The sequence below is a fragment of the Dendrobates tinctorius genome, unplaced genomic scaffold, assembly GCF_039654945.1.
Source record: "Dendrobates tinctorius isolate UK_male_01 unplaced genomic scaffold, ASM3965494v1 ptg000214l, whole genome shotgun sequence".
Classification (NCBI taxonomy): Eukaryota; Metazoa; Chordata; class Amphibia; order Anura; family Dendrobatidae; genus Dendrobates; species Dendrobates tinctorius.
The window spans coordinates 1,917,672-1,942,603 of NW_027361881.1; the positions used below are offsets into that span (position 1 = coordinate 1,917,672).

The window sequence follows — 24,932 nt, forward strand, 5'->3', positions numbered from 1 at the left end:
CACATAAGGGGGATGTGCTGGATCTCCCCCATCATCTCCTGCAGGTTCAGTGTCTGCACACACATAAGGGGGATGTGCTGGATCTCCCCCATCACCTCCTGCAGGTTCAGTGTCTGCACACACATAAGGGGGATGTGCTGGATCTCCTCCATCACCTCCTGCAGGTTCAGTGTCTGCAGACACATAAGGGGGATGTGCTGGATCTCCTCCATCACCTCCTGCAGGTTCAGTGTCTGCAGACACATAAGGGGGATGTGCTGGATCTCCTCCATCACCTCCTGCAGGTTCAGTGTCTGCAGACACATAAGGGGGATGTGCTGGATCTCCTCCATCACCTCCTGCAGGTTCAGTGTCTGCACACACATAAGGGGGATGTGCTGGATCTCCTCCATCACCTCCTGCAGGTTCAGTGTCTGCAGACACATAAGGGGGATGTGCTGGATCTCCTCCATCATCTCCTGCAGGTTCAGTGTCTGCAGACACATAAGGGGGATGTGCTGGATCTCCCCCATCATCTCCTGCAGGTTCAGTGTCTGCACACACATAAGGGGGATGTGCTGGATCTCCTCCATCACCTCCTGCAGGTTCAGTGTCTGCAGACACATAAGGGGGATGTGCTGGATCTCCTCCATCACCTCCTGCAGGTTCAGTGTCTGCACACACATAAGGGGGATGTGCTGGATCTCCCCCATCATCTCCTGCAGGTTCAGTGTCTGCACACACATAAGGGGGATGTGCTGGATCTCCTCCATCACCTCCTGCAGGTTCAGTGTCTGCAGACACATAAGGGGGATGTGCTGGATCTCCTCCATCACCTCCTGCAGGTTCAGTGTCTGCACACACATAAGGGGGATGTGCTGGATCTCCTCCATCACCTCCTGCAGGTTCAGTGTCTGCACACACATAAGGGGGATGTGCTGGATCTCCCCCATCATCTCCTGCAGGTTCAGTGTCTGCACACACATAAGGGGGATGTGCTGGATCTCCTCCATCACCTCCTGCAGGTTCAGTGTCTGCAGACACATAAGGGGGATGTGCTGGATCTCCTCCATCACCTCCTGCAGGTTCAGTGTCTGCAGACACATAAGGGGGATGTGCTGGATCTCCCCCATCATCTCCTGCAGGTTCAGTGTCTGCAGACACATAAGGGGGATGTGCTGGATCTCCTCCATCATCTCCTGCAGGTTCAGTGTCTGCACACACATAAGGGGGATGTGCTGGATCTCCTCCATCACCTCCTGCAGGTTCAGTGTCTGCAGACACATAAGGGGGATGTGCTGGATCTCCTCCATCACCTCCTGCAGGTTCAGTGTCTGCAGACACATAAGGGGGATGTGCTGGATCTCCCCCATCATCTCCTGCAGGTTCAGTGTCTGCAGACACATAAGGGGGATGTGCTGGATCTCCTCCATCTCCTCCTGCAGGTTCAGTGTCTGCAGACACATAAGGGGGATGTGCTGGATCTCCCCCATCACCTCCTGCAGGTTCAGTGTCTGCAGACACATAAGGGGGATGTGCTGGATCTCCCCCATCACCTCCTGCAGGTTCAGTGTCTGCAGACACATAAGGGGGATGTGCTGGATCTCCCCCATCACCTCCTGCAGGTTCAGTGTCTGCAGACACATAAGGGGGATGTGCTGGATCTCCCCCATCACCTCCTGCAGGTTCAGTGTCTGCAGACACATAAGGGGGATGTGCTGGATCTCCCCCATCATCTCCTGCAGGTTCAGTGTCTGCAGACACATAAGGGGGATGTGCTGGATCTCCCCCATCACCTCCTGCAGGTTCAGTGTCTGCACACACATAAGAGGGATGTGCTGGATCTCCTCCATCACCTCCTGCAGGTTCAGTGTCTGCAGACACATAAGGGGGATGTGCTGGATCTCCTCCTGCAGGTTCAGTGTCTGCAGACACATAAGGGGGATGTGCTGGATCTCCCCCATCACCTCCTGCAGGTTCAGTGTCTGCAGACACATAAGGGGGATGTGCTGGATCTCCTCCTGCAGGTTCAGTGTCTGCAGACACATAAGGGGGATGTGCTGGATCTCCCCCATCACCTCCTGCAGGTTCAGTGTCTGCACACACATAAGGGGGATGTGCTGGATCTCCTCCATCACCTCCTGCAGGTTCAGTGTCTGCACACACATAAGGGGGATGTGCTGGATCTCCCCCATCACCTCCTGCAGGTTCAGTGTCTGCAGACACATAAGGGGGATGTGCTGGATCTCCTCCATCACCTCCTGCAGGTTCAGTGTCTGCAGACACATAAGGGGGATGTGCTGGATCTCCTCCATCACCTCCTGCAGGTTCAGTGTCTGCAGACACATAAGGGGGATGTGCTGGATCTCCTCCATCACCTCCTGCAGGTTCAGTGTCTGCAGACACATAAGGGGGATGTGCTGGATCTCCTCCATCACCTCCTGCAGGTTCAGTGTCTGCACACACATAAGGGGGATGTGCTGGATCTCCTCCATCACCTCCTGCAGGTTCAGTGTCTGCAGACACATAAGGGGGATGTGCTGGATCTCCTCCATCACCTCCTGCAGGTTCAGTGTCTGCAGACACATAAGGGGGATGTGCTGGATCTCCCTCATCATCTCCTGCAGGATCAGTGTCTGCAGACACATAAGGGGGATGTGCTGGATCTCCCCCATCACCTCCTGCAGGTTCAGTGTCTGCAGACACATAAGGGGGATGTGCTGGATCTCCCCCATCATCTCCTGCAGGATCAGTGTCTGCAGACACATAAGGGGGATGTGCTGGATCTCCCCCATCACCTCCTGCAGGATCAGTGTCTGCACACACATAAGGGGGATGTGCTGGATCTCCCCCATCACCTCCTGCGGGTTCAGTGTCTGCACACACATAAGAGGGATGTGCTGGATCTCCTCCATCACCTCCTGCAGGTGAGGGATGTGCTGGATCTCCCCCATCACCTCCTGCAGGTTCAGTGTCTGCACACACATAAGAGGGATGTGCTGGATCTCCTCCATCACCTCCTGCAGGTTCAGTGTCTGCAGACACGTAAGGCGGATGTGCTGGATCTCCCCCATCACCTCTTGCATGTTCAGTGTCTGCACACACGAGGGATGTGCTGGATCTCCTCCATCACCTCCTGCAGGTTCAGTGTCTGCACACACAAGGGATGTGCTGGATCTCCTCCATCACCTCCTGCAGGTTCCGTGTCTGCACACACATAAGGGGGATGTGATGGATCTCCTCCATCACCTCCTGCAGGATCAGTGTCTGCAGACACATAAGGGGATGTGCTGGATCTCCTTCATCACCTCCTGCAGGTTTAGTGTCTGCACACACATAAGGGGGATATGCTGGATCTCCCCCATCACCTCCTGCAGGTTCAGTGTCTACAGACACATAAGAGGGATGTGCTGGATCTCCCCCATCACCTCTTGCAGGTTCAGTGTCTGCAGACACACAGGGGGGATGTGCTAGATCTCCCCCATCACCTCCTGCAGGTTCAGTGTCTGCAGACACATAAGAGGGATGTGCTGGATCGACTCCATCACCTCCTGCAGGTTCAGTGTCTGCAGACACATAAGGGGGATGTGCTGGATCTCCCCCATCACCTCCTGCAGGTTCAGTGTCTGCACACACATAAGGGGGATGTGCTGGATCTCACCCATCACCTCCTGCGGGTTCAGTGTCTGCACACACATAAGAGGGATGTGCTGGATCTCCTCCATCACCTCCTGTAGGTTCAGTGTCTGCAGACACATAAGGGGGATGTGCTGGATCTCCTCCATCACCTCCTGCAGGTGAGGGATGTGCTGGATCTCCCCCATCACCTCCTGCAGGTTCAGTGTCTGCAGACTCATAAGGGGGATGTGCTGGATCTCCCCCATCACCTCCTGCAGGTTCAGTGTCTGCACACACGAGGGATGTGCTGGATCTCCTCCATCACCTCCTGCAGGTTCAGTGTCTGCACACACATAAGGGGGATGTGATGGATCTCCTCCATCACCTCCTGCAGGTTCAGTGTCTGCACACACATAAGGGGGATGTGCTGGATCTTCTCCATCACCTCCAGCAGGTTCAGTGTCTGCAGACACATGAGAGGGATGTGCTGGATCTCCTCCTTCACCTCCTGCAGGTTCAGTGTCTGCACACATATGGGGGAGATCCAGCACATACCCTCTCATCTCCTGCAGGTTCAGTGTCTGCACACACATAAGAGGGATGTGCTGGGATCTCCTCCACCATCTCCTGCAGGTTCAGTGTCTGCAGACACATAAGGGGGATGTGCTGGATCTCCTCCATCACCTCCTGCAGGTTCAGTGTCTGCAGACACATAAGGGGGATGTGCTGGATCTCCCCCATCACCTCCTGCAGGTTCAGTGTCTGCAGACACATAAGGGGGATGTGCTGGATCTCCCCCATCACCTCCTGCAGGTTCAGTGTCTGCACACACGAGGGATGTGCTGGATCTCCTCCATCACCTCCTGCAGGTTCAGTGTCTGCACACACATAAGGGGGATGTGATGGATCTCCTCCATCACCTCCTGCAGGTTCAGTGTCTGCACACACGAGGGATGTGCTGGATCTCCTCCATCACCTCCTGCAGGTTCAGTGTCTGCACACACAAGGGGGATGTGATGGATCTCCTCCATCACCTCCTGCAGGTTCAGTGTCTGCACACACATAAGGGGGATGTGCTGGATCTCCTTCATCACCTCCTGCAGGTTCAGTGTCTGCACACACATAAGGGGGATGTGCTGGATCTCCCCCATCACCTCCTGCAGGTTCAGTGTCTGCAGACACATGAGAGGGATGTGCTGGATCTCCTCCTTCACCTCCTGCAGGTTCAGTGTCTGCACACATATGGGGGAGATCCAGCACATACCCTCTCATCTCCTGCAGGTTCAGTGTCTGCACACACATAAGAGGGATGTGCTGGGATCTCCTCCACCACCTCCTGCAGGTTCAGTGTCTGCACACACATAAGGGGGATGTGCTGGATCTCCTCCATCACCTCCTGCAGGTTCAGTGTCTGCAGACACATAAGGGGGATGTGCTGGATCTCCCCCATCACCTCCTGCAGGTTCAGTGTCTGCAGACACATAAGGGGGATGTGCTGGATCTCCTCCATCACCTCCTGCAGGTTCAGTGTCTGCACACACATAAGAGCGATGTGCTGGATCTCCCCCATCACCTCCTGCAGGTTCAGTGTCTGCAGACACATAAGGGGGATGTGCTGGATCTCCCCCATCACCTCCTGCGGGTTCAGTGTCTGCAGACACATAAGGGGGATGTGCTGGATCTCCTCCATCACCTCCTGCGGGTTCAGTGTCTGCACACACATAAGGGGGATGTGCTGGATCTCCTCCATCACCTCCTGCGAGTTCAGTGTCTGCACACACATAAGGGGGATGTGATGGATCTCCTCCATCACCTCCTGTAGGTTCAGTGTCTGCAGACACAAAAGGGGGATGTGCTGGATCTCCTCCATCACCTCCAGCAGGTGAGGGATGTGCTGGATCTCCCCCATCACCTCCTGCAGGTTCAGTGTCTGCACACACATAAGAGGGATGTGCTGGATCTCCTCCATCACCTCCTGCAGGTTCAATGTCTGCAGACACATAAGGGGGATGTGCTGGATCTCACCCATCACCTCCTGCGGGTTCAGTGTCTGCACACACATAAGAGGGATGTGCTGGATCTCCTCCATCACCTCCTGTAGGTTCAGTGTCTGCAGACACATAAGGGGGATGTGCTGGATCTCCTCCATCACCTCCAGCAGGTTCAGTGTCGGCAGACACATAAGAGGGATGTGCTGGATCTCCCCCATCACCTCCTGCAGGATCAGTGTCTGCAGACATATAAGGGGGATGTGCTGGATCTCCCCCATCACCTCCTGCAGGTTCAGTGTCTGCAGACACATAAGGGGGATGTGCTAGATCTCCCCCATCACCTCCTGCAGGTTCAGTGTCTGCAGACACATAAGAGGGATGTGCTGGATCTCCCCCATTACCTCCTGCAGGTTCAGTGTCTGCAGACACATAAGGGGGATGTGCTGGATCTCCCCCATCACCTCCTGCAGGTTCAGTGTCTGCACACACATAAGGGGGATGTGCTGGATCTCCTCCATCACCTCCTGCAGGTGAGGGATGTGCTGGATCTCCCCCATCACCTCCTGCAGGTTCAGTGTCTGCACACACATAAGAGGGATGTGCTGGATCTCCTCCATCACCTCCTGCAGGTTCAGTGTCTGCAGACACGTAAGGCGGATGTGCTGGATCTCCCCCATCACCTCTTGCAGGTTCAGTGTCTGCAGACACATAAGGGGGATGTGCTGGATCTCCCCCATCACCTCCTGCAGGTTCAGTGTCTGCACACACGAGGGATGTGCTGGATCTCCTCCATCACCTCCTGCAGGTTCAGTGTCTGCACACACATAAGGGGGATGTGATGGATCTCCTCCATCACCTTCTGCAGGTTCAGTGTCTGCACACACGAGGGATGTGCTGGATCTCCTCCATCACCTCCTGCAGGTTCAGTGTCTGCAGACACATGAGAGGGATGTGCTGGATCTCCTCCTTCACCTCCTGCAGGTTCAGTGTCTGCACACATATGGGGGAGATCCAGCACATACCCTCTCATCTCCTGCAGGTTCAGTGTCTGCACACACATAAGGGGGATGTGCTGGATCTTCTCCATCACCTCCAGCAGGTTCAGTGTCTGCAGACACATGAGAGGGATGTGCTGGATCTCCTCCATCACCTCCTGCAGGTTCAGTGTCTGCAGACACATAAGAGGGATGTGCTGGATCTCCCCCATCACCTCCTGCAGGTTCAGTGACTGCAGACACATAAGAGCGATGTGCTGGATCTCCCCCATCACCTCCTGCGGGTTCAGTGTCTGCACACACATAAGGGGGATGTGCTGGATCTCCTCCATCACCTCCTGCGGGTTCAGTGTCTGCACACACATAAGGGGGATGTGCTGGATCTCCTCCATCACTTCCAGCAGGTGAGGGATGTGCTGGATCTCCCCCATCACCTCCTGCAGGTTCAGTGTCTGCACACACATAAGAGGGATGTGCTGGATCTCCTCCATCACCTCCTGCAGGTTCAGTGTCTGCACACACATAAGAGGGATGTGCTGGATCTCCTCCATCACCTCCTGCAGGTTCAGTGTCTGCACACATATGGGGAGATCAGCACATACCCCCTCATCTCCTGCAGGTTCAGTGTCTGCACACACATAAGAGGGATGTGCTGGGATCTCCTCCACCACCTCCTGCAGGTTCAGTGTCTGCAGACACATAAGGGGGATGTGCTGGATCTCCCCCATCACCTCCTGCAGGTTCAGTGTCTGCACACACATAAGGGGGATGTGCTGGATCTCCCCCATCACCTCCTGCAGGTTCAGTGTCTGCACACACATAAGGGGGATGTGCTGGATCTCCCCCATCACCTCCTGCAGGTTGTGTCTGCACACACATAAGGGGGATGTGCTGGATCTCTTCCATCACCTCCTGCAGGTTCAGTGTCTGCACACACATAAGGGGGATGTGCTGGATCTCCCCCATCACCTCCTGCAGGTTTAGTGTCTGCACACACATAAGGGGGATGTGCTGGATCTCCCCCATCACCTCCTGCAGGTTGTGTCTGCACACACATAAGGGGGATGTGCTGGATCTCTTCCATCACCTCCTGCAGGTTCAGTGTCTGCACACACATAAGGGGGATGTGCTGGATCTCCCCCATCACCTCCTGCAGGTTGTGTCTGCACACACATAAGGGGGATGTGCTGGATCTCTTCCATCACCTCCTGCAGGTTCAGTGTCTGCACACACATAAGGGGGATGTGCTGGATCTCTTCCATCACCTCCTGCAGGTTCAGTGTCTGCACACACATAAGGGGGATGTGCTGGATCTCCTCCATCACCTCCTGCAGGTTCAGTGTCTGCAGACACATAAGTGGGATGTGCTGGATCTCCCCCATCACCTCCTGCAGGTTCAGTGTCTGCACACACATATGGGTGAGATCCAGCACATACCCCCTCATCTCCTGCAGGTTCAGTGTCTGCACACACATAAGAGGGATGTGTTGGGATCTCCTCCACCACCTCCTGCAGGTTCAGTGTCTGCACACACATAAGGGGGATGTGCTGGATCTCTTCCATCTCCTCCTGCAGGCTCATTATCTGCACAGACATAAGGGGTCGCGACTGATGGCCGTAGATTATACTAATTGTGCTTTGGTCACAGTATGATTCTATCGACGATGAGGAACTGATGAATAAATGTCTCCAGTGGGACTCGTGCTGCACTCAGATGTCCTCAGAGTGCAGCCCGATATTTGTCACGGACGCATTGACGTTCACAGCCGAGTGCCATCCAAATATCAAATCAATGTCAGACGTGCAGCGACTTTCTTATTCCTTAGACCGGTTCTGTCTGAGGAAAATATGAGACGTGCAAGGCACCATAGAGTAACATTGGTCCGACTGACATCAAATGGATCCAACTGGGACTGAAGCGCAGGTCTGCACCCGCCCCAATGGAGCAATACTAGACGGCCATTATTGGAAGATTCCGGGTCATCTCCATATTGTTGTGTGTTCAGGATATTTGTGGTGTGACTGTATATAACCGTCCTGGGGAGAGGTCACTGCCTCAATAATCAGTGCAATGCTTCCGGAGAATGACGCTCCTCTCTTGGGTTTCCTGTCCTTACTGAATAAATAAATGGGAATTGTGCAATTACATCTCCAAGACTCATGATTCAACCGGAGACCGGAGGGGGGTGCAAACGTCCTAAATCGCCCTACAGTATAAGGGCTTCTGCATGGTAGATCCCCTCACTATCCAGGAGACATGATAACTTGCTGATCGGTGGGGGGCGACTGCCGGGAGCCCTCCAATCCTGAAAATGGGCCTTGGAAAAGCCTTATTTATGGGACACACTATACACTGTATCTGCAGCAGCCCCACAGACATGGTATATAGCAGAGTCGTCCATGTGCGGCCACTACTTCATTCTAAAAGGCCATATCGGAACCTCGTCTCTGGGATCGGTGTGGTCCGGTGGTTGGATATCTGACAACCTGCATCGTGCGGAATATTTTTTTCCCAATTATTATAAAGTCCTTCCTTTGTGACTTGATGTCTCTGGAGTCAGACGAGGCCATGTTACTGCTGTGATTGACATATAGCCGATGTCACCTCCCAGCCGCACTGCACCCGGAGGAAATTGCTGAATGTTTGTAGGTGACATGTTCATGAGTCACATCAGATTTCTGCCAAACGGAGTGGAAGGAAACGCTTTGATCAGTTGACTGTTTCCTACCAATCTCCATTCACAAAGGTCAAAGTTTTTCTCTAGAGAAAGAAAAGCTTTTACCTTTGATTAGATGAGAGCTGATAACAGAGAGCTGCAGAGAATCTCCCCATAGAATGGATTGGAGGAGTAATAATAATCTTCAGCTACAGAAATTAGATTTTTCATTTGTTCATAAATATTGAGAGAAATTATAACAACATCTCTGGAGTCCGCGTAGTCAGTGATTCCATCATCCAAGAGCAGATCAACTTGTAACATTGTATCCGTCAGCGATTCCATCATCCAAGAGCAGGACAACTTGTAACATTGTATCCAAATTAATAGTTATGTTGCTTTGTAAATGCTTTATTGTCATTTCTCATCTTTTCCTAAACCGTTTTCTGAGCTGGTTTCCAAATATTGCTGGTTACAATTGGAAACAGTCCGCGGTGTAAAGACCCCCTCGTTGTCAGAATTTGTCATCTGCTCTGGTTAAAGGAAACCCCCTGAATTCTGTGTGCAGCTTTCCATCAAAAAAAGAGCAAAATATTTACAACGCTGCTCACAATTTTCGCTTGTATCAGTTGTGCAGAGGCGGTGTTTTTGGGGGGAGAACACCGACTTTAGGGTGTTTTCTGATTTACTTTAAAGTTTTTCTCACGGTCACCAAGTCTGATAAAAAAATCTTTTTTTAAAATCTATCCAACTCCCAGGTTCCCAACCAGTCCTCCCTTACCTTGCAGTGATGACATCTCACACACCCCATGTGACCGCTGCAGCCAATCACTGGCCTGAGTGCTACACAGTATCACACCACTGAGGCCAAGTCATTGGCTGCAGAGATCACATGGGGAGGACGCGAGGTCATCACTGCAGCCAGGTAAACGCTCAGAACAGCAGACATTAAATAAGTGATCACTTACCGATGTCATCAGTATTGGATGCGGCACAGAAGCTTTAAAAAAAAAAAACCAACAACCTGCAGCAGCATTAATGGACGATGCCATCCTGCGGGAAATATCGGCGAGGTCATGCTAATGACTGCCATCCTATATGGTCCTGCATAGCCTTTCTTTACCGTCCGTCCAGGAGGATCAGATGGCTGCGCTGGGAAGTTTCTTCCTTAATATTTTGGTGCACACGGATGGGGATATTAATTATTATTGCATTTCTTGATGTATGACATTCTTATATATTTCTTTATTTATATCTTCTTTTATAGGAAACCTTCTGTTATCTTCATCTTTTTAGTGATATGGGATTATGTAGTTGTTGGATCCCATGACAGCAGCCGACAGTGGAGTAGGGGCAGTGGAGTAGGGGCAGTGGAGTGGAGCAGTGGCCCATATGTCCTTGACAGGACCGAACGCTCTGTCTGCCATGGAGAAGCTCCTACCTTCCATAATTGAAGAGGCTGCAGTCTGGAGAGCTCTTCTATCCTTCCAGGACAGAACGGTAATGTCAGGAGTAAGGACTAAGCTCTTATACTATATCGTCCTGGGAATGTCTTGTTTTATCCAGGTTTACAGTAAAGTTTTTGCACATTTTTTAGCCGTACACATCTGGATTCTTCCTACTTTGTACTGAATTGTTACCACCGAGCCAGAGTATTTTTTATCCGAGGATGGGCAGGATCGTTTTTGCAGTCAAGATCATGTCTGGCAATGTGATGACCGTGTCCTATACAAATCATCTCAGAGACTCAAAACCCAAACCTTGTAAGCAATCTCAGATAATGCAGCATTTACAGACAAAAGCGACATCTCATCATGTATCACTGAGAGTGGGGGACTATTGCACGCAGCCGACCAGCGGCCCCGGGATCAGTGCAACTGGTGGCCCCTTATTGCCTAATGTCGTCCTTTTCCAATATAAACTGATGGAGCTTCCAGTATTCCGCCCCGATCCGTCTTCTGAAGAAGAGAGAAGATCCATGTTGGCAGAACCACCAAGGAATGTTGGAAGCAGGAGCATGTCTGCCTTACCTTTCTGGGAAGTACAAGCATCAGAACTAGTGATGCTCGGATAAGGTGTTATTGGAGCATGCTCATGTGCTAGCCGGGGGTCTTCGGCATGCTCAAATATGATTGAGTCCCTGCTGCTGCATCTCTCACGGTTGTTCGACAGCCACAACACATGCAGAGATTGCCTGTTTGAACAATGCACAGTGACTAATAGAATATTTAACAGGGAGAAATGCAAGATTCTACACCTGCGCAAGAAAAAACTAAAGTTACGGTACATCTAAATAATGGGAGGAATAGAACTAAGCAACAGCACGTGTAAAAAAGACTTGGGTATACTAATAGATCACAGACTGCACATGAGTCAACAAACAGTGTGATGCAGTGTGGACAAAACAGAATTCATCATCTTTCCCCCATCTCACGTGACCCCCCCTACGAACCTATCAATTACAGTAAATGACTGCCCACTCTCCCCAGTCCCACAAGCTCGCTGCCTCGGAGTAATCCTTGATGCTGATCTCTCCTTCAAACCACATATCCAAACCCTTTCCACTTCCTGCCGACTTCAACTCAAAAATATTTCACGCATCCGTTCATTCCTCACCCAAGAATCTGCAAAAACCCTAGTCCATGCCCTCATCATCTCTCGCCTTGACTACTGCAACCTCATGCTCTGCGGCCTCCCCTCAAACACTCTCGCACCCCTCCAATCTATTCTAAACTCTGCTGCCCGACTAATCCACCTGTCCCCCCGCTATTCCCCAGCTTCTCCCCTCTGTCAATCCCTTCACTGGCTCCCAATTGCCCAGAGACTCCATTACAAAACCCTAACCATGACATACAAAGCCATCCACAACCTGTCTCCTCCATACATCTGTGACCTCGTCTCCCGGTACTTTCCTGCACGCAACCTCCGATCCTCACAAGATCTCCTTCTCTGCTCCCCTCTTATCTCCTCTTCCCACAATCGCATACAAGATTTCTCTCGCGCATCCCCCCTACTCTGGAACTCTCTACCACAACATATCAGACTCTCACCTACCATCGAAACCTTCAAAAAGAGCCTGAAGACCCACCTCTTCCGACAAGCCTACAACCTGCAGTAACCACCGATCCACCAAACCGCTGCACGACCAGCTCTACCCTCGCCTACTGTATTATCACCCATCCCTTGAAGATTGTGAGCCCTCGCGGGCAGGGTCCTCTCTCCTCCTGTACCAGTTATGACTTGTATTGTTTAAGATTATTGTACTTGTTTTTATGTATACCCCCCTCACATGTAAAGCGCCATGGAATAAATGGCGCTATAACAATAAATAATAATAATAATAATAAATAATAATGCAGCAGCAATAAAGGCAAAATGCAATTCTGGGATGTATTGCCCTCTACTCCTCTTTGGTCAGACCTCATCTGGAATACTGTGTCCAGTTTTGGGCGCCACATTTAAAAAAAAAAAGACATCAGAAAAGTGGAGCAAGTTCTGAGAAGAGTGACCAGAATGGTGACCGGTCTGCAAACCATGTCCTATGAGGAACGGTTACAGGATTTGGAAATCCTTAGCTGCCAAATTTTAGGCTAAGAGGAGACTTAATAGCTGTCTACAAATATCTAAAGGGCTGTCACATTGTAGAAGGATCAACTTTATTCTCATTTGCACAAGGAAAGACTAGAAGCAATGGGATGAAACTGAATGGGAGGAGACACAGATTAGATATTAGAAAAAACTTTCTGACAGAGTGATCAATGAGTGGAACAGGCTGCCACGAGAAGTGGTGAGTTCTCCTTCAATGGAAGTCTTCACACAGAGGCTGGACAGACATCTGACTGGGATGATTTATTGACTTCTGCATTGAGCAGGGGGTTTTACACGATGACCCTGGAGGTCCTGAGGACCATGGAGTTCGCCTCCAACTCTAACATCCTAGAATTCCATGTTCCAGGGGACTGGAACATATTTTTCGAGCACGCCGACGACACTCTGTTAGCACACGATTACCTTCCAGCGTCACGGCGTGGCTTTTGATTACTTAGGGCAGGTTCAATGTTATCTGTGGGACATGAAGCAAATGACAAATCAAACCGCGCCTGAGACATCGGAATATAAAAGATTCAGCGTCCTCATCTATCCGCCAGGTACCCCTGACCCGGACTGGAGTCCCGCGCAAGGATCCGCTCCTCTCTAATGTCTTACCTCCTCGGCAGGGAAGGCAGATGGAACAGGTCTGTGATAGCTGAGGTTTCCGGAAAGCAGCCAAAAATCGGCCACTTGCTAAATCCCCATTGGAGCTGCGGCTGCAGGATGAAAAGCACGGTGTCTCACTGGTTAGCACAGTACGGTGTCTCACTGGTTAGCACAGTACGGTGTCTCACTGGTTAGCACGGTACGGTGTCTCACTGGTTAGCACGGTACGGTGTCTCACTGGTTAGCACAGTACGGTGTCTCACTGGTTAGCACGGTACGGTGTCTCACTGGTTAGCACGGTACGGTGTCTCACTGGTTAGCACAGTACGGTGTCTCACTGGTTAGCACTGTACGGTGTCTCACTGGTTAGCACTGTACGGTGGCTCAGTGGTTAGCACAGTACGGTGTCTCACTGGTTAGCACTGTACGGTGTCTCACTGGTTAGCACAGTACGGTGTCTCACTGGTTAGCACAGTACGGTGTCTCACTGGTTAGCACGGTACGGTGTCTCACTGGTTAGCACGGTACGGTGTCTCACTGGTTAGCACAGTACGGTGTCTCACTGGTTAGCACAGTACGGTGTCTCACTGGTTAGCACTGTACGGTGTCTCACTGGTTAGCACTGTACGGTGGCTCAGTGGTTAGCACAGTACGGTGTCTCACTGGTTAGCACTGTACGGTGTCTCACTGGTTAGCACAGTACGGTGTCTCACTGGTTAGCACAGTACGGTGTCTCACTGGTTAGCACTGTACGGTGTCTCACTGGTTAGCACTGTACGGTGGCTCAGTGGTTAGCACAGTACGGTGTCTCACTGGTTAGCACTGTACGGTGTCTCACTGGTTAGCACTGTACGGTGTCTCACTGGTTAGCACTGTACGGTGGCTCAGTGGTTAGCACAGTACGGTGTCTCACTGGTTAGCACAGTACGGTGTCTCACTGGTTAGCACAGTACGGTGTCTCACTGGTTAGCACTGTACGGTGTCTCACTGGTTAGCACTGTACGGTGTCTCACTGGTTAGCACTGTACGGTGGCTCAGTGGTTAGCACAGTACGGTGTCTCACTGGTTAGCACTGTACGGTGTCTCACTGGTTAGCACTGTACGGTGTCTCACTGGTTAGCACTGTATGGTGGCTCAGTGGTTAGCACAGTACGGTGTCTCACTGGTTAGCACTGTACGGTGTCTCACTGGTTAGCACTGTACGGTGGCTCAGTGGTTAGCACAGTACGGTGTCTCACTGGTTAGCACTGTACGGTGTCTCACTGGTTAGCACTGTATGGTGGCTCAGTGGTTAGCACAGTACGGTGTCTCACTGGTTAGCACTGTACGGTGTCTCACTGGTTAGCACTGTACGGTGTCTCACTGGTTAGCACTGTACGGTGGCTCACTGGTTAGCACTGTACGGTGGCTCACTGGTTAGCACTGTACGGTGGCTCAGTGGTTAGCACAGTACGGTGTCTCACTGGTTAGCACAGTACGGTGTCTCACTGGTTAGCACAGTACGGTGGCTCACTGGTTAGCACTGTACGGTGTCTCACTGGTTAGCACTGTACGGTGGCTCAGTGGTTAGCACTGTACGGTGGCTCAGTGGTTAGCACAGTACGGTGGCTCAGTGGTTAGCACTGTACGGTGTCTCACTGGTTAGCACTGTACGGTGTCTCACTGGTTAGCACTGTACGGTGTCTCACTGGTTAGCACTGTACGGTGTCTCACTGGTTAGCACAGTACGGTGGCTCAGTGGTTAGCACTGTACGGTGGCTCAGTGGTTAGCACAGTACGGTGGCTCAGTGGTTAGCACTGTATGGTGGCTCAGTGGTTAGAACTGCAGCCTTGTAGCACTGGGGTCCTGGTTTCAAGTCCCACCAACATCTGCAAGGAGTTTGCGTGGGTTCCTCCGGGTCCTCTGGTTTCCTCCCACTCATGGGGAACCTAGATTGCGAGCCCCGATGGGGACAGTGATAATAATGTCTGTAAAGCCGTGGAATTATTGGGGCTATATAAGTGAGTAAAATAAATAAATGCCATCACAGCCATCATTACATAAAGGTGCAGAATTGGAGCATGAGAAAATGTATAAAAACAAATCAAAATTGGGGAAAACCAAAAGGGGAAGTTACCAGAGAGCAAAATACATGGAATTTACTCTGCAGAAAAATAAGAAAAGAGCTGAGACGAGGCGGCACGCAGGCGGGGGTCTGCCAACTTCCCTATACCGAGCTCGAAAATATCAGCACGGTTTCATTTCACTACCTGTATATCCCTTTACCGTGACCACATCGAAACTTAGTTTGGGTGCGCAGCTCCTCGGCGCAGATACTTTTTGGAAGTTCATCTCCTCCTCGCTTCCATCAGAGCTAATTTTGCTCTGAAAGTGTGAAGGAGAAGCCTGCGGGGTCTTCGGATCCCTTTTTTTGCAGTTTCTTTATGATGGGTCTAAAAGCCACAAAAGCCAATTTTACCTTGGCAGATGATGGGGACAGGTGTGAACAACGGCAAAGGCGAAAGGAAAGGACGCGGCTCTGGTGGGGGGCACAGGCGCAGGAGTCACCTCTCCACATCACAGGAGGGAACCACCAGGTGCCATCTACAGCACCTGGAAGACGAGAGCCACCACACACAGACGTCTCCAGGACCTGGCTACAAGTGTCACATTCCTTGTGTCAGCCACTCATGACCAATAGACAACGCCAGAAGTGTCTTACCTGGGCCAAGGAGAAGAAGAACCGGACTGTGGTCAATGGTCCCAGAGTCTGGAGGAAGAGAGGAGGCCACAATCCAAGCTGCTGGAGGTCTAGTGTGAGGTCTCCACCATCATTGATGGTTTGGGGAGCCATGTCATCTGCTGGTGTAGGTCCACTGTGTTTTATCAACACCAAAGTCAGTGCAGCCGTCTACAGGGACATGTTAGAGCTCTTCATGCTTCCCTCTGCCGACAAGCTTTATGGAGATGGCAATGTCATTCTCCAGCAGGACTTGGCCCCTGTCCACACTGCCAAAAGTACCAATACCTGGTGTAAAGACAACAGTATCACTGGGCCTGATTGGCAGCAAACTCGCCTGACCTTAACCCTATAGAGAATCTATGGAGTATTGTCAAGAGGAAGATGAGAGACACCAGACCCAACAATGCAGACGAGCTGAAGGCTGCTATCAAAGCGACCTGGGCTTCCATAACCCCTCAGCAGTGCCACAGGCTGATCACCTCCATGCCACGCCGCATTGATGCAGTAATTGATGCAGAAGGAGCCCGACCAAGTACTGAGGGCATTTACTGATCATACATTTCAGGAGGACAACATTTCAGATTTTACAATCATTTTTCAGGCTGGTGTTATAAAGTATTCTAATCTACTGAGATAATGACTTTTGGGTTCTCATTGGCTGTAAGCCATAATCATCACCATTACCAGAAATAATCCCGTGACATAGATCACTCTGTGTAATGACTCTATAGGATAGAGGAGAGGCACTGTCTGTATTGGAGAACTGAAATATTCACTTTTCCATGATATTCTCAGTTTGGGAGAAGCTCCTGTATCTGCCAAATATCAAAAAACATCAGGTAGAAACCCTGAGAAATACTGGACGGAAAATCAGCTTTATCATCAATGTCAGGCAGCAGCTGCCAAAGCAAATGCCGGAGCCAAGGGGGGGGGGCAGGACAAGTCACCAGGCCGGGCCGCACCAGGAACCCTGTGTATGAAGGCAGGAGGCAGCCCAGGTTATTACGGGAATGGGCGTCTTGCAGAACCCGGGGGGCGTCCAGTGCAGAGAAAATACATCATAGGGGCGATGTTATCACAGTGTGCGGACCGTACAGACATCTGTATAATGACGTGTCTACTCCTGGGCCTGTACCAGGGACAAGGGGGCATCCGCTACAACTAGGGGAAAGGTGTCACCGTAACCACAGATGATTCTGTACTGTACAAGCTATGATACCATGGGTTCTTTGTCATACAAGCAGTCATACTATGGATTCTTTACTATCCGAGCTGTGATTATGGATTATTTACTGTTCAAGTATTAAGACTGTGGATTCTTTCCTGTAAGAGCAGCGAGACTGTGGATTCTTTCCTGTAAGAGCGGTGAGAGTGTGGATTCTTCACTGTAAGAGCAGTAAAACCGTGGATTCTTTATAGTAAGAGTAGTGAGACTGTGGATTCTTTATAGTAAGAGCGGTGAGAGTGTGGATTCTTTATTGTAAGAGTAGTGAGACTGTGGATTCTTTATAGTAAGAGCGGCGAGACCGTGGATTCTTCACTGTAAGAGCGGTGAGACTGTGGATTCTTTATAGTAAGAGCGGCGAGACCGTGGATTCTTCACTGTAAGAGCGGCGAGACCGTGGATTCTTTATAGTAAGAGCGGCGAGACCGTGGATTCTTTATAGTAAGAGCGGCGAGACCGTGGATTCTTTATAGTAAGAGTGGCGAGACTGTGGATTCTTTATTGTAAGAGCGGCGAGACTGTGGATTCTTTCCTGTAAGAGCGGCGAGGCTATAGCACTCTCTGTCACATGATGGCTATTTCACTAAACAAGTTCTAGAAGGACCTCGATGCCTTTCTGGAAAGTATAATATTACAGTTTATGGGACCTGGATTGTGGCGATCGGGATGTTGATCCCGTCAGTTATTCTGATTGCCAGATTCAGTGCTGGGAGGCGATGTGCCCATGAATACGGGGTAATAAGCTCCCGCCTGGAGGCTTTGCCTGCCTCTGGATCCATCCCATAATAAAGTGCTGGGGCGCTGCTGGACAAGACAAAAACCTGCGCAGAAGAGAAGCGTCCGCCCAGTTCTATCCTTCACGAGTAAGACGACTGAAAGTAAAAGAATTGTGGGAATAACGTAACATTTTATTCCCACTTCATAGAATTTCTAAGAAAAGAGAAGTAGAATGCGGAGAATTAATATTCAGGGCACAGAGGTGGGTCCGTGGCCCCGTATGAAGTGTCCAGATATTAGCCCTTGCGGGGGCGCACGTCTCCTCCTGGGGGGTTGATGAAGCTTGGGGGACTTTGGCAGTCAGCCTTCATAGCTGTAGACTCCCATGGTGGGCAGTGCAGCACACAAGCCCCCCTGGCACACTGCACGCTCCTCCACACGCCCCCGTTGTCCTACACGTCGCCCCACCTGTGTTTGGAGCCGTAGGCTTTGTACGGGAGCGAGTAGTCTGTCTCCGGCCGGTTCACCCAGTGCTTCTGCGTTTGCCTCAGCTGCTCCTGCTGTTCCTGTTCGGACAGTAATCTGAGGACTCGCTCCTGATCTGTGTAGGGGCTTCGTCCATATTCCTGCAGCAGCCGCAGTCTGTACTGTAGGGGCGAAAACAGGGACAGGATCATCAGAAAAGAAGGAAAGCTTTACAAATGTCACAAAATACTAAAGACACTAAAAAAGCTGCAAATTACTCCAGAAAAGCGGAGACACTGCGGTGACGAATCCGGGCCCAAGTGTTAATGAGCAGCAGATGCTTACGTCATCACTATGCTCTTCAGATAAGAGCCATCCTCAATGGTTTCCCTGCTTGCTGATGGTTTCCCGGTAGCAGAAAGAGTTTATTATACATTACCAAAGTTATACACAATGGGGAGCCGTCCTGCGATACACAGCATCTCACTGATGTGAGTGGAGACTGTGTAATGCTTAGTTTCCCCTGTGGTGGCGCTGTGGGGAGGCTGAATACTTTCTGACATGTCCCCCTACAGCAGATCACTGGGGGTCACGGCAGGAGGAAAATTATCAACCAACTTATTGTTATCAGATTGTCCAAAGCTGAGAACCCTTTAAAAGGAAACAGTCAGCAGGATTTCTCCCCCAAACTCTCTATATCCGCATGAATATCTCTCAATATCTTTACACGGCCAATCCGTTCCTCCGTTACTGAGAAATCAGCGTTTGATTTGCTATGCAAATGAAGCTGAAGAGCTATGGTAGATCTGAAGCCTGTGTCACTCCAGCTCTATTCCCTGCCCAGCAACGCCTCCTTCTACTGAAGTCTCACAGTATAGGGTGGTCAGGAGGTGGCGCTGGGCAGGGAATAGAGCTGGAGTGACACAGGCTTCACATCTAGTCAGATGCTGATTTCTCAGTTACGGACCGGCCATGTAACGGTGTGGGACTTGTCTATGGCAGAGCTATAACTGCACAGGATGGTCTCTCACATGAAATGTCACCCAATGGGGTCAGAAGATGAGCGACAGACCCGCGGCTACAAGTGGGGTCATCACATGAGTATAAAGGCATCAGGTAGAGGCGGAAAACAAAAGCCACACAGCGGAAAGTCTCCAGCCCTGTCCCCTGCGAGGAGCCTTGTCTTCAGCTCCCGGAACGGGTCTGCTGCCGGCGCGCCTCGCGCTCCACCATTGCTGTCATCTACCGGCTTCCTTTTCTTCACAATGAGGTTTCCTCGGCTCGGCCATTTTGCTGGTGTTCAGGTCGACCATAGACTTGGTTTTGGTTAATGTCTCTGCTCATGGCTGGAGGCCCTGACACACGATGTGTCCCCGTGCCCCCTCACTACTGTGACCCTTCAGACCCCTCTGTCCCTCTCCAGACCCTTCTGTCCCCCTCCAGACCCTTCTGTCCCCCTCCAGACCCCTCTGTCCCCCTCCAGACCCCTCTGTCCCCCTCCAGACCCCTCTGTCCCTCTCCAGACCCTTCTGTCCCCCTCCAGACCCCTCTGTCCCCCTCCAGACCCCTCTGTCCCCCTCCAGACCCCTCTGTCCCCCTCCAGACCCTTCTGTCCCCCTCCAGACCCTTCTGTCCCCCTCCAGACCCTTCTGTCCCCCTCCAGACCCCTCTGTCCCCCTCCAGACCCTTCTGTCCCCCTCCAGACCCTTCTGTCCCCCTCCAGACCCTTCTGTCCCCCTCCAGACCCCTCTGTCCCCCTCCAGACCCCTCTGTCCCCCTCCAGACCCCTCTGTCCCTCTCCAGACCCTTCTGTCCCCCTCCAGACCCCTCTGTCCCCCTCCAGACCCCTCTGTCCCTCTCCAGACCCCTCTGTCCCCCTCCAGACCCTTCTGTCCCCCTCCAGACCCTTCTGTCCCCCTCCAGACCCCTCTGTCCCCCTCCAGACCCCTCTGTCCCCCTCCAGACCCCTCTGTCCCCCTCCAGACCCTTCTGTCCCCCTCCAGACCCCTCTGTCCCTCTCCAGACCCCCTCCAGACCCCTCTGTCCCCCTCCAGACCCTTCTGTCCCCCTCCAGACCCTTCTGTCCCCCTCCAGACCCCTCTGTCCCCCTCCAGACCCCTCTGTCCCCCTCCAGACCCTTTTATTCACTCTGGACTTCTGTGGCAGCAGCTTATTTTTCCGATATGAGGCAGTTGATGGCCGATGTTGGGAGCGCTCAGACCCTCATACACATTAGATGATTGGCCCTGTAGACATTGGTGGACATACATGTGCACGGCCCGGCGGTAGCCTGGAAGGATCTGTTAATCACGGACTTGCTGCAGACGATCACTGCGGCTGATGACCGGATGGCGTTATGCTATCATTAAACTGGCGGCATCTCTAGCTTTCGAGCACTGGCCGGCAGAACAGGACGGAGGTATAAAGTGGGCACAGACCCTGGGTGTCCATGGTCATTGGCACAGAGTGCAGTTATCGCTGGCTGCTGTCTAACAGGAGACAATCCTGGGGACCCCTATGACCACGGCTGCACGACCCAGCCCCGTCACATCGGAGGGTCCAATCACTACTAACCAATGTGACGGTGTCCTAAGTGAGGGAGCCACAAGTGTCACAATAACGGGAAGGGTTAATCTACACGGTGTTGCAATCGACATCAGCAGTTTCTTGTACATGTGATGAACGGATCGTGACCCGGGAGAATTTCTAAATGATGTGAAAACCCTGAAGAGGAGAAACGTCAGGACCCTGTGACCCACCGGCCGCTCTGGGATTGTAATATGACGGCGACACAACAACATAAACACAATGACTAATATTAGTCAGCGCACAACGTACACTGGCAGAGCCCCCCCATACATGATGGCGATACTGGGACTAGCAGTATATAGTATCAGCCCCCATAAGAGCTACTGTACAGCCAAATAAGATCACCTCTATAGCCCCCTCTATATCTTCTCTATAACCCCCTCTATGATATCTCCTCTATAGCCCCCTGTTTAATATATCCTCTATAGCCCCCATCGTAGCCCCCTGTATATCTCCTCTATAGCCCCCATTGTAGCCCCCTCTATTATTGCTCCTCTATAGCCCCTTCTATAATATCTCCTTTATAGCCCCCTCTATAATATCTCCTTTATAGCCCCCTCTATTATTGCTCCTCTATAGCCCCCTGTATAATATCTCTATAGCCCCATTGCTCCTCTATTGCCCCTATCATAGCACCCTGTATAATAACTCTATAGCCCCCTCTATAATATCTCCTCTATAGCCCCCTCTATTATTGCTCCTCTATAGCCCCCTCTATAATATCTCCTTTATAGCCCCCTCTATAATATCTCCTCTATAGCCCCCTCTATAATATCTCCTTTATAGCCCCCTCTATAATATCTCCTCTATAGCCCCCTGTATAATATCTCCTCTATAGGGGTCTCCGCTGTCCTTTTCCCGCCCCTTTACCTCTTTCGCCGTCGTCTTTTCATATTCCTGCAGCTGCTGCTGAAATCCGATGTTGGGCCCCACGTACGACCTCACGGCCCGCACCGCCGACAGACAATCTTCCCATCCACAGGACGTCACCGTCATCAGATAGGCGACCACGATGGTGGTGCTGCGCGACACACCGGCCAAGCTGTGCACACAGGAGACACCAGCAGTCAGCCATCATCCCCTGCCCGGGGCCCTGGGGGCCACAGAGACCCTGTCATTACCTGCTTGCTGTAGGTATATGGGAAGATTCTTGCATTTCCCCTTTTCACATGTAAAGCGCCATGGAATAAATGGCGCTATATAAATGCATAATAATAATAGTATGGCCGCTGTGTCCCGCACAGAGCATTGTCTACACTGATGCAACTGTAACAAACTCCCAGAAGTGACAAATATTCATCATGTCCGGGGCCGAGTCCCCTGTTACCATTCACCGACAGCAAGCGGAGATCTTAAAGTGAAACGGTGGCGATTATAAAGTTACAGAAATGTTATATATTATAGATGATAAAACCTCCAATAATTCAGAAATCTGCTAATCCGTAACACGCGCCTCCTGCGTGCGGCACTGACCAGTGGACGAGGCAGCGGCCGCCGCTCACACGACACTCGTGGATGAACCGGACGCTCTCCTGAAAGTGCTGAATCCTAGAAGAGAAAGAACGAAGAAGCGTCAGAATGTGCGACTGCTGACAACCGGGCGTCCCGTGTCACAGGCTGTCGGACACCCTGCTCAGTCTCACGGCCAGAAATGTTCTGCCAATCTCTCTTCAATGTGTTTTCCTTTCCAACCCTCTGCTTGCTGTCAGTGGACAGAAGTATAGTCTACTCCCGGGTATATAAACCTGAGCTTGTCCTGCTCACACAGCTGCGGTGCTTGTTACAATGTGTCAGTGCAGGATAGGAGAGGGCTCACAGAGCATGGCGTCGGCTCCAGCAGCTGTGTGAGGAGCACTAGCACCGGACTCATCCCCTGCAGCCACTGTGTGCAATGTGCCCGCTGTCACGATTCCCCGTGGCCGACTACATTCTCATCCGACCTCTCTCAGTAGATCGCCGCTTCCATTCGCCTACACAGATCTGAAAAGTGCTGAAGAAATTGTAACGAAACCCTGCTGAAAAACGAAGGCCGCCTTCTATTGCTCTCTGGTGTCAGGATGGCGTCTTGGCTTTTTCTCGCGTATTTTGCGGTTTTGGATCATATGACGGCGATGAGAAATGCTGAATGTAACGTGTGTACGCGCTGACATTTCAGATCTGCAGCCGAGATGATTCATGCTGACATTTCTGCAGGACTGAGAAGAACATGTGTAATCCCCCCCCCCCCCCCCCGAGGCAGGAAACCACTGGGGGACGAGCGTGGAGCAGCCGATAAGCTCTACCCGTATAGTACACGGGCACATATGGCTCCAACACGCGCAGAGGCGCAGTACAGAGATCGCCATATGTGCAGACAAATCCCCAATGAGGGTCTATTATAGGATAGCCCCCCCCCGGGCCAGCCCTACAGAAAACAGGCCAAGTACCGCCACCTAAAGGGGGCGCCCATGCACTGACGCCTTCCTCCAGAGGCTGGAGTCCCACCGGGACCCAGCACATAACTCTCAGCATAACCTGCACGGACAGACAATGGAGCAACATTACAGACCGCAGCCTCATCTTCTATCTGCACAGACCGCCATCAGCTCACAGCAAGCAGAAGTATGGAAAAAGGTGAAGAACTTATCATTACACGGTGATTGATAGAAAACCGAAGGACGTCACGTGGCTCAGTGGGTAAGACTAGATTATAAATACTCATTCCTGTAGGACCCCCACCCATTATCAGTGTATACCGGGGTATGGCGGCCCACCACGCATTACACTGCACATAGAGGAAGGCGTCTTCTCACAAGGTGAGAAACCCACATCCTCCACAGGGGTCAGCAGGCTGGACTCTAAGAAACACCACCACAAAGAGCAGAATGTGAAGGAGGCACAAGGTGGAAACGAGAGCGAGGCAGAAAATGGGGCAAAATGACCCGAGAACTGCAGCGAGAGGCTTCAGATGCCCCCCAACCTCCAAGAAACTCTTCCCTGCACGCTCCACCTCGCACGCTGCGTCCTATCGGTGCAATATTGAGAGTGTACTGATCACGGGCCGCAGCCTGCACTGACACACTGTAACGAACCATCAGCACAGGCGATGTGTTTAGTGTGGCAGGGGATGGTCACACTGGATGCAAGTGTAGCAAACCCCCAGCTATAGGAACGTGTGTGCTTCTATGGGATCTCAGTCTCTCCATGATCTTTTTACCATAACTGACAGCAAGCAGAGATCTTAGAAATGGAAGCACAAAGTCTAGAACATTTCACCGTACAGAGATTTCGCTCCATTTACAGTTTTAGGTTCATCAGGAAACGGCAAAAATGGGATAATATCGTGGCCTCATCTCCCCAACACCGATCCCAATAATCAACGGCGCCCCCTACAGGCGGCAAAATCCGGAAACGCCAGAGCGAAGGCGACAAAAGTGTGTTTCAGAATTAGACGTTTCACAAATCAATATTTCTTTTTTTGCAGAAATGATTGTAAACCCTGAACTTGAGACGGCTCCGAGGACGGCAGCAGCGATTGCATCACACGCCGGGGGCGAAGAAAGAGCGAGCAGATGAATGAGCGAGCCGCCCCTTCCTGCGGGCAGCAACGTGGGCAGGAGAGCGAAGGCCGAGACACGCGGCACGAAAAACAGCGATGTTCTGCAGATCACCGAGGCCAGAGGTGTAATAACCTGCAGGCTAGAAAGGGCTTGAAAAAGTCTTCACGCCCCGTGAACTTTTCCACATTTTCATGTTACACCACAAACGTAAATAATAATCTTTATTTTCATATAGCG

At 51.5% G+C, this 24,932-nt stretch overlaps 1 protein-coding gene across 1 annotated transcript in view; it reads right to left on the reverse strand.

Annotated features, from left to right (window-relative positions):
- Positions 1-17,482: 17,482 nt before the first annotated feature.
- LOC141058703 (dual specificity protein phosphatase 22-A-like) overlaps positions 17,483-24,932 on the reverse strand; it is a 34,649-nt gene continuing 27,199 nt past the window's right edge. The window contains exons 5-7 of the mRNA XM_073554888.1: positions 22,630-22,704; positions 22,027-22,198; positions 17,483-18,749 (exon numbers count right to left, since the gene is read on the reverse strand). Coding sequence (XP_073410989.1) covers positions 18,555-18,749; positions 22,027-22,198; positions 22,630-22,704 — 442 coding nt within the window. The 3' untranslated portion in view covers positions 17,483-18,554. The remainder of the gene's footprint in view (positions 18,750-22,026; positions 22,199-22,629; positions 22,705-24,932) is intronic.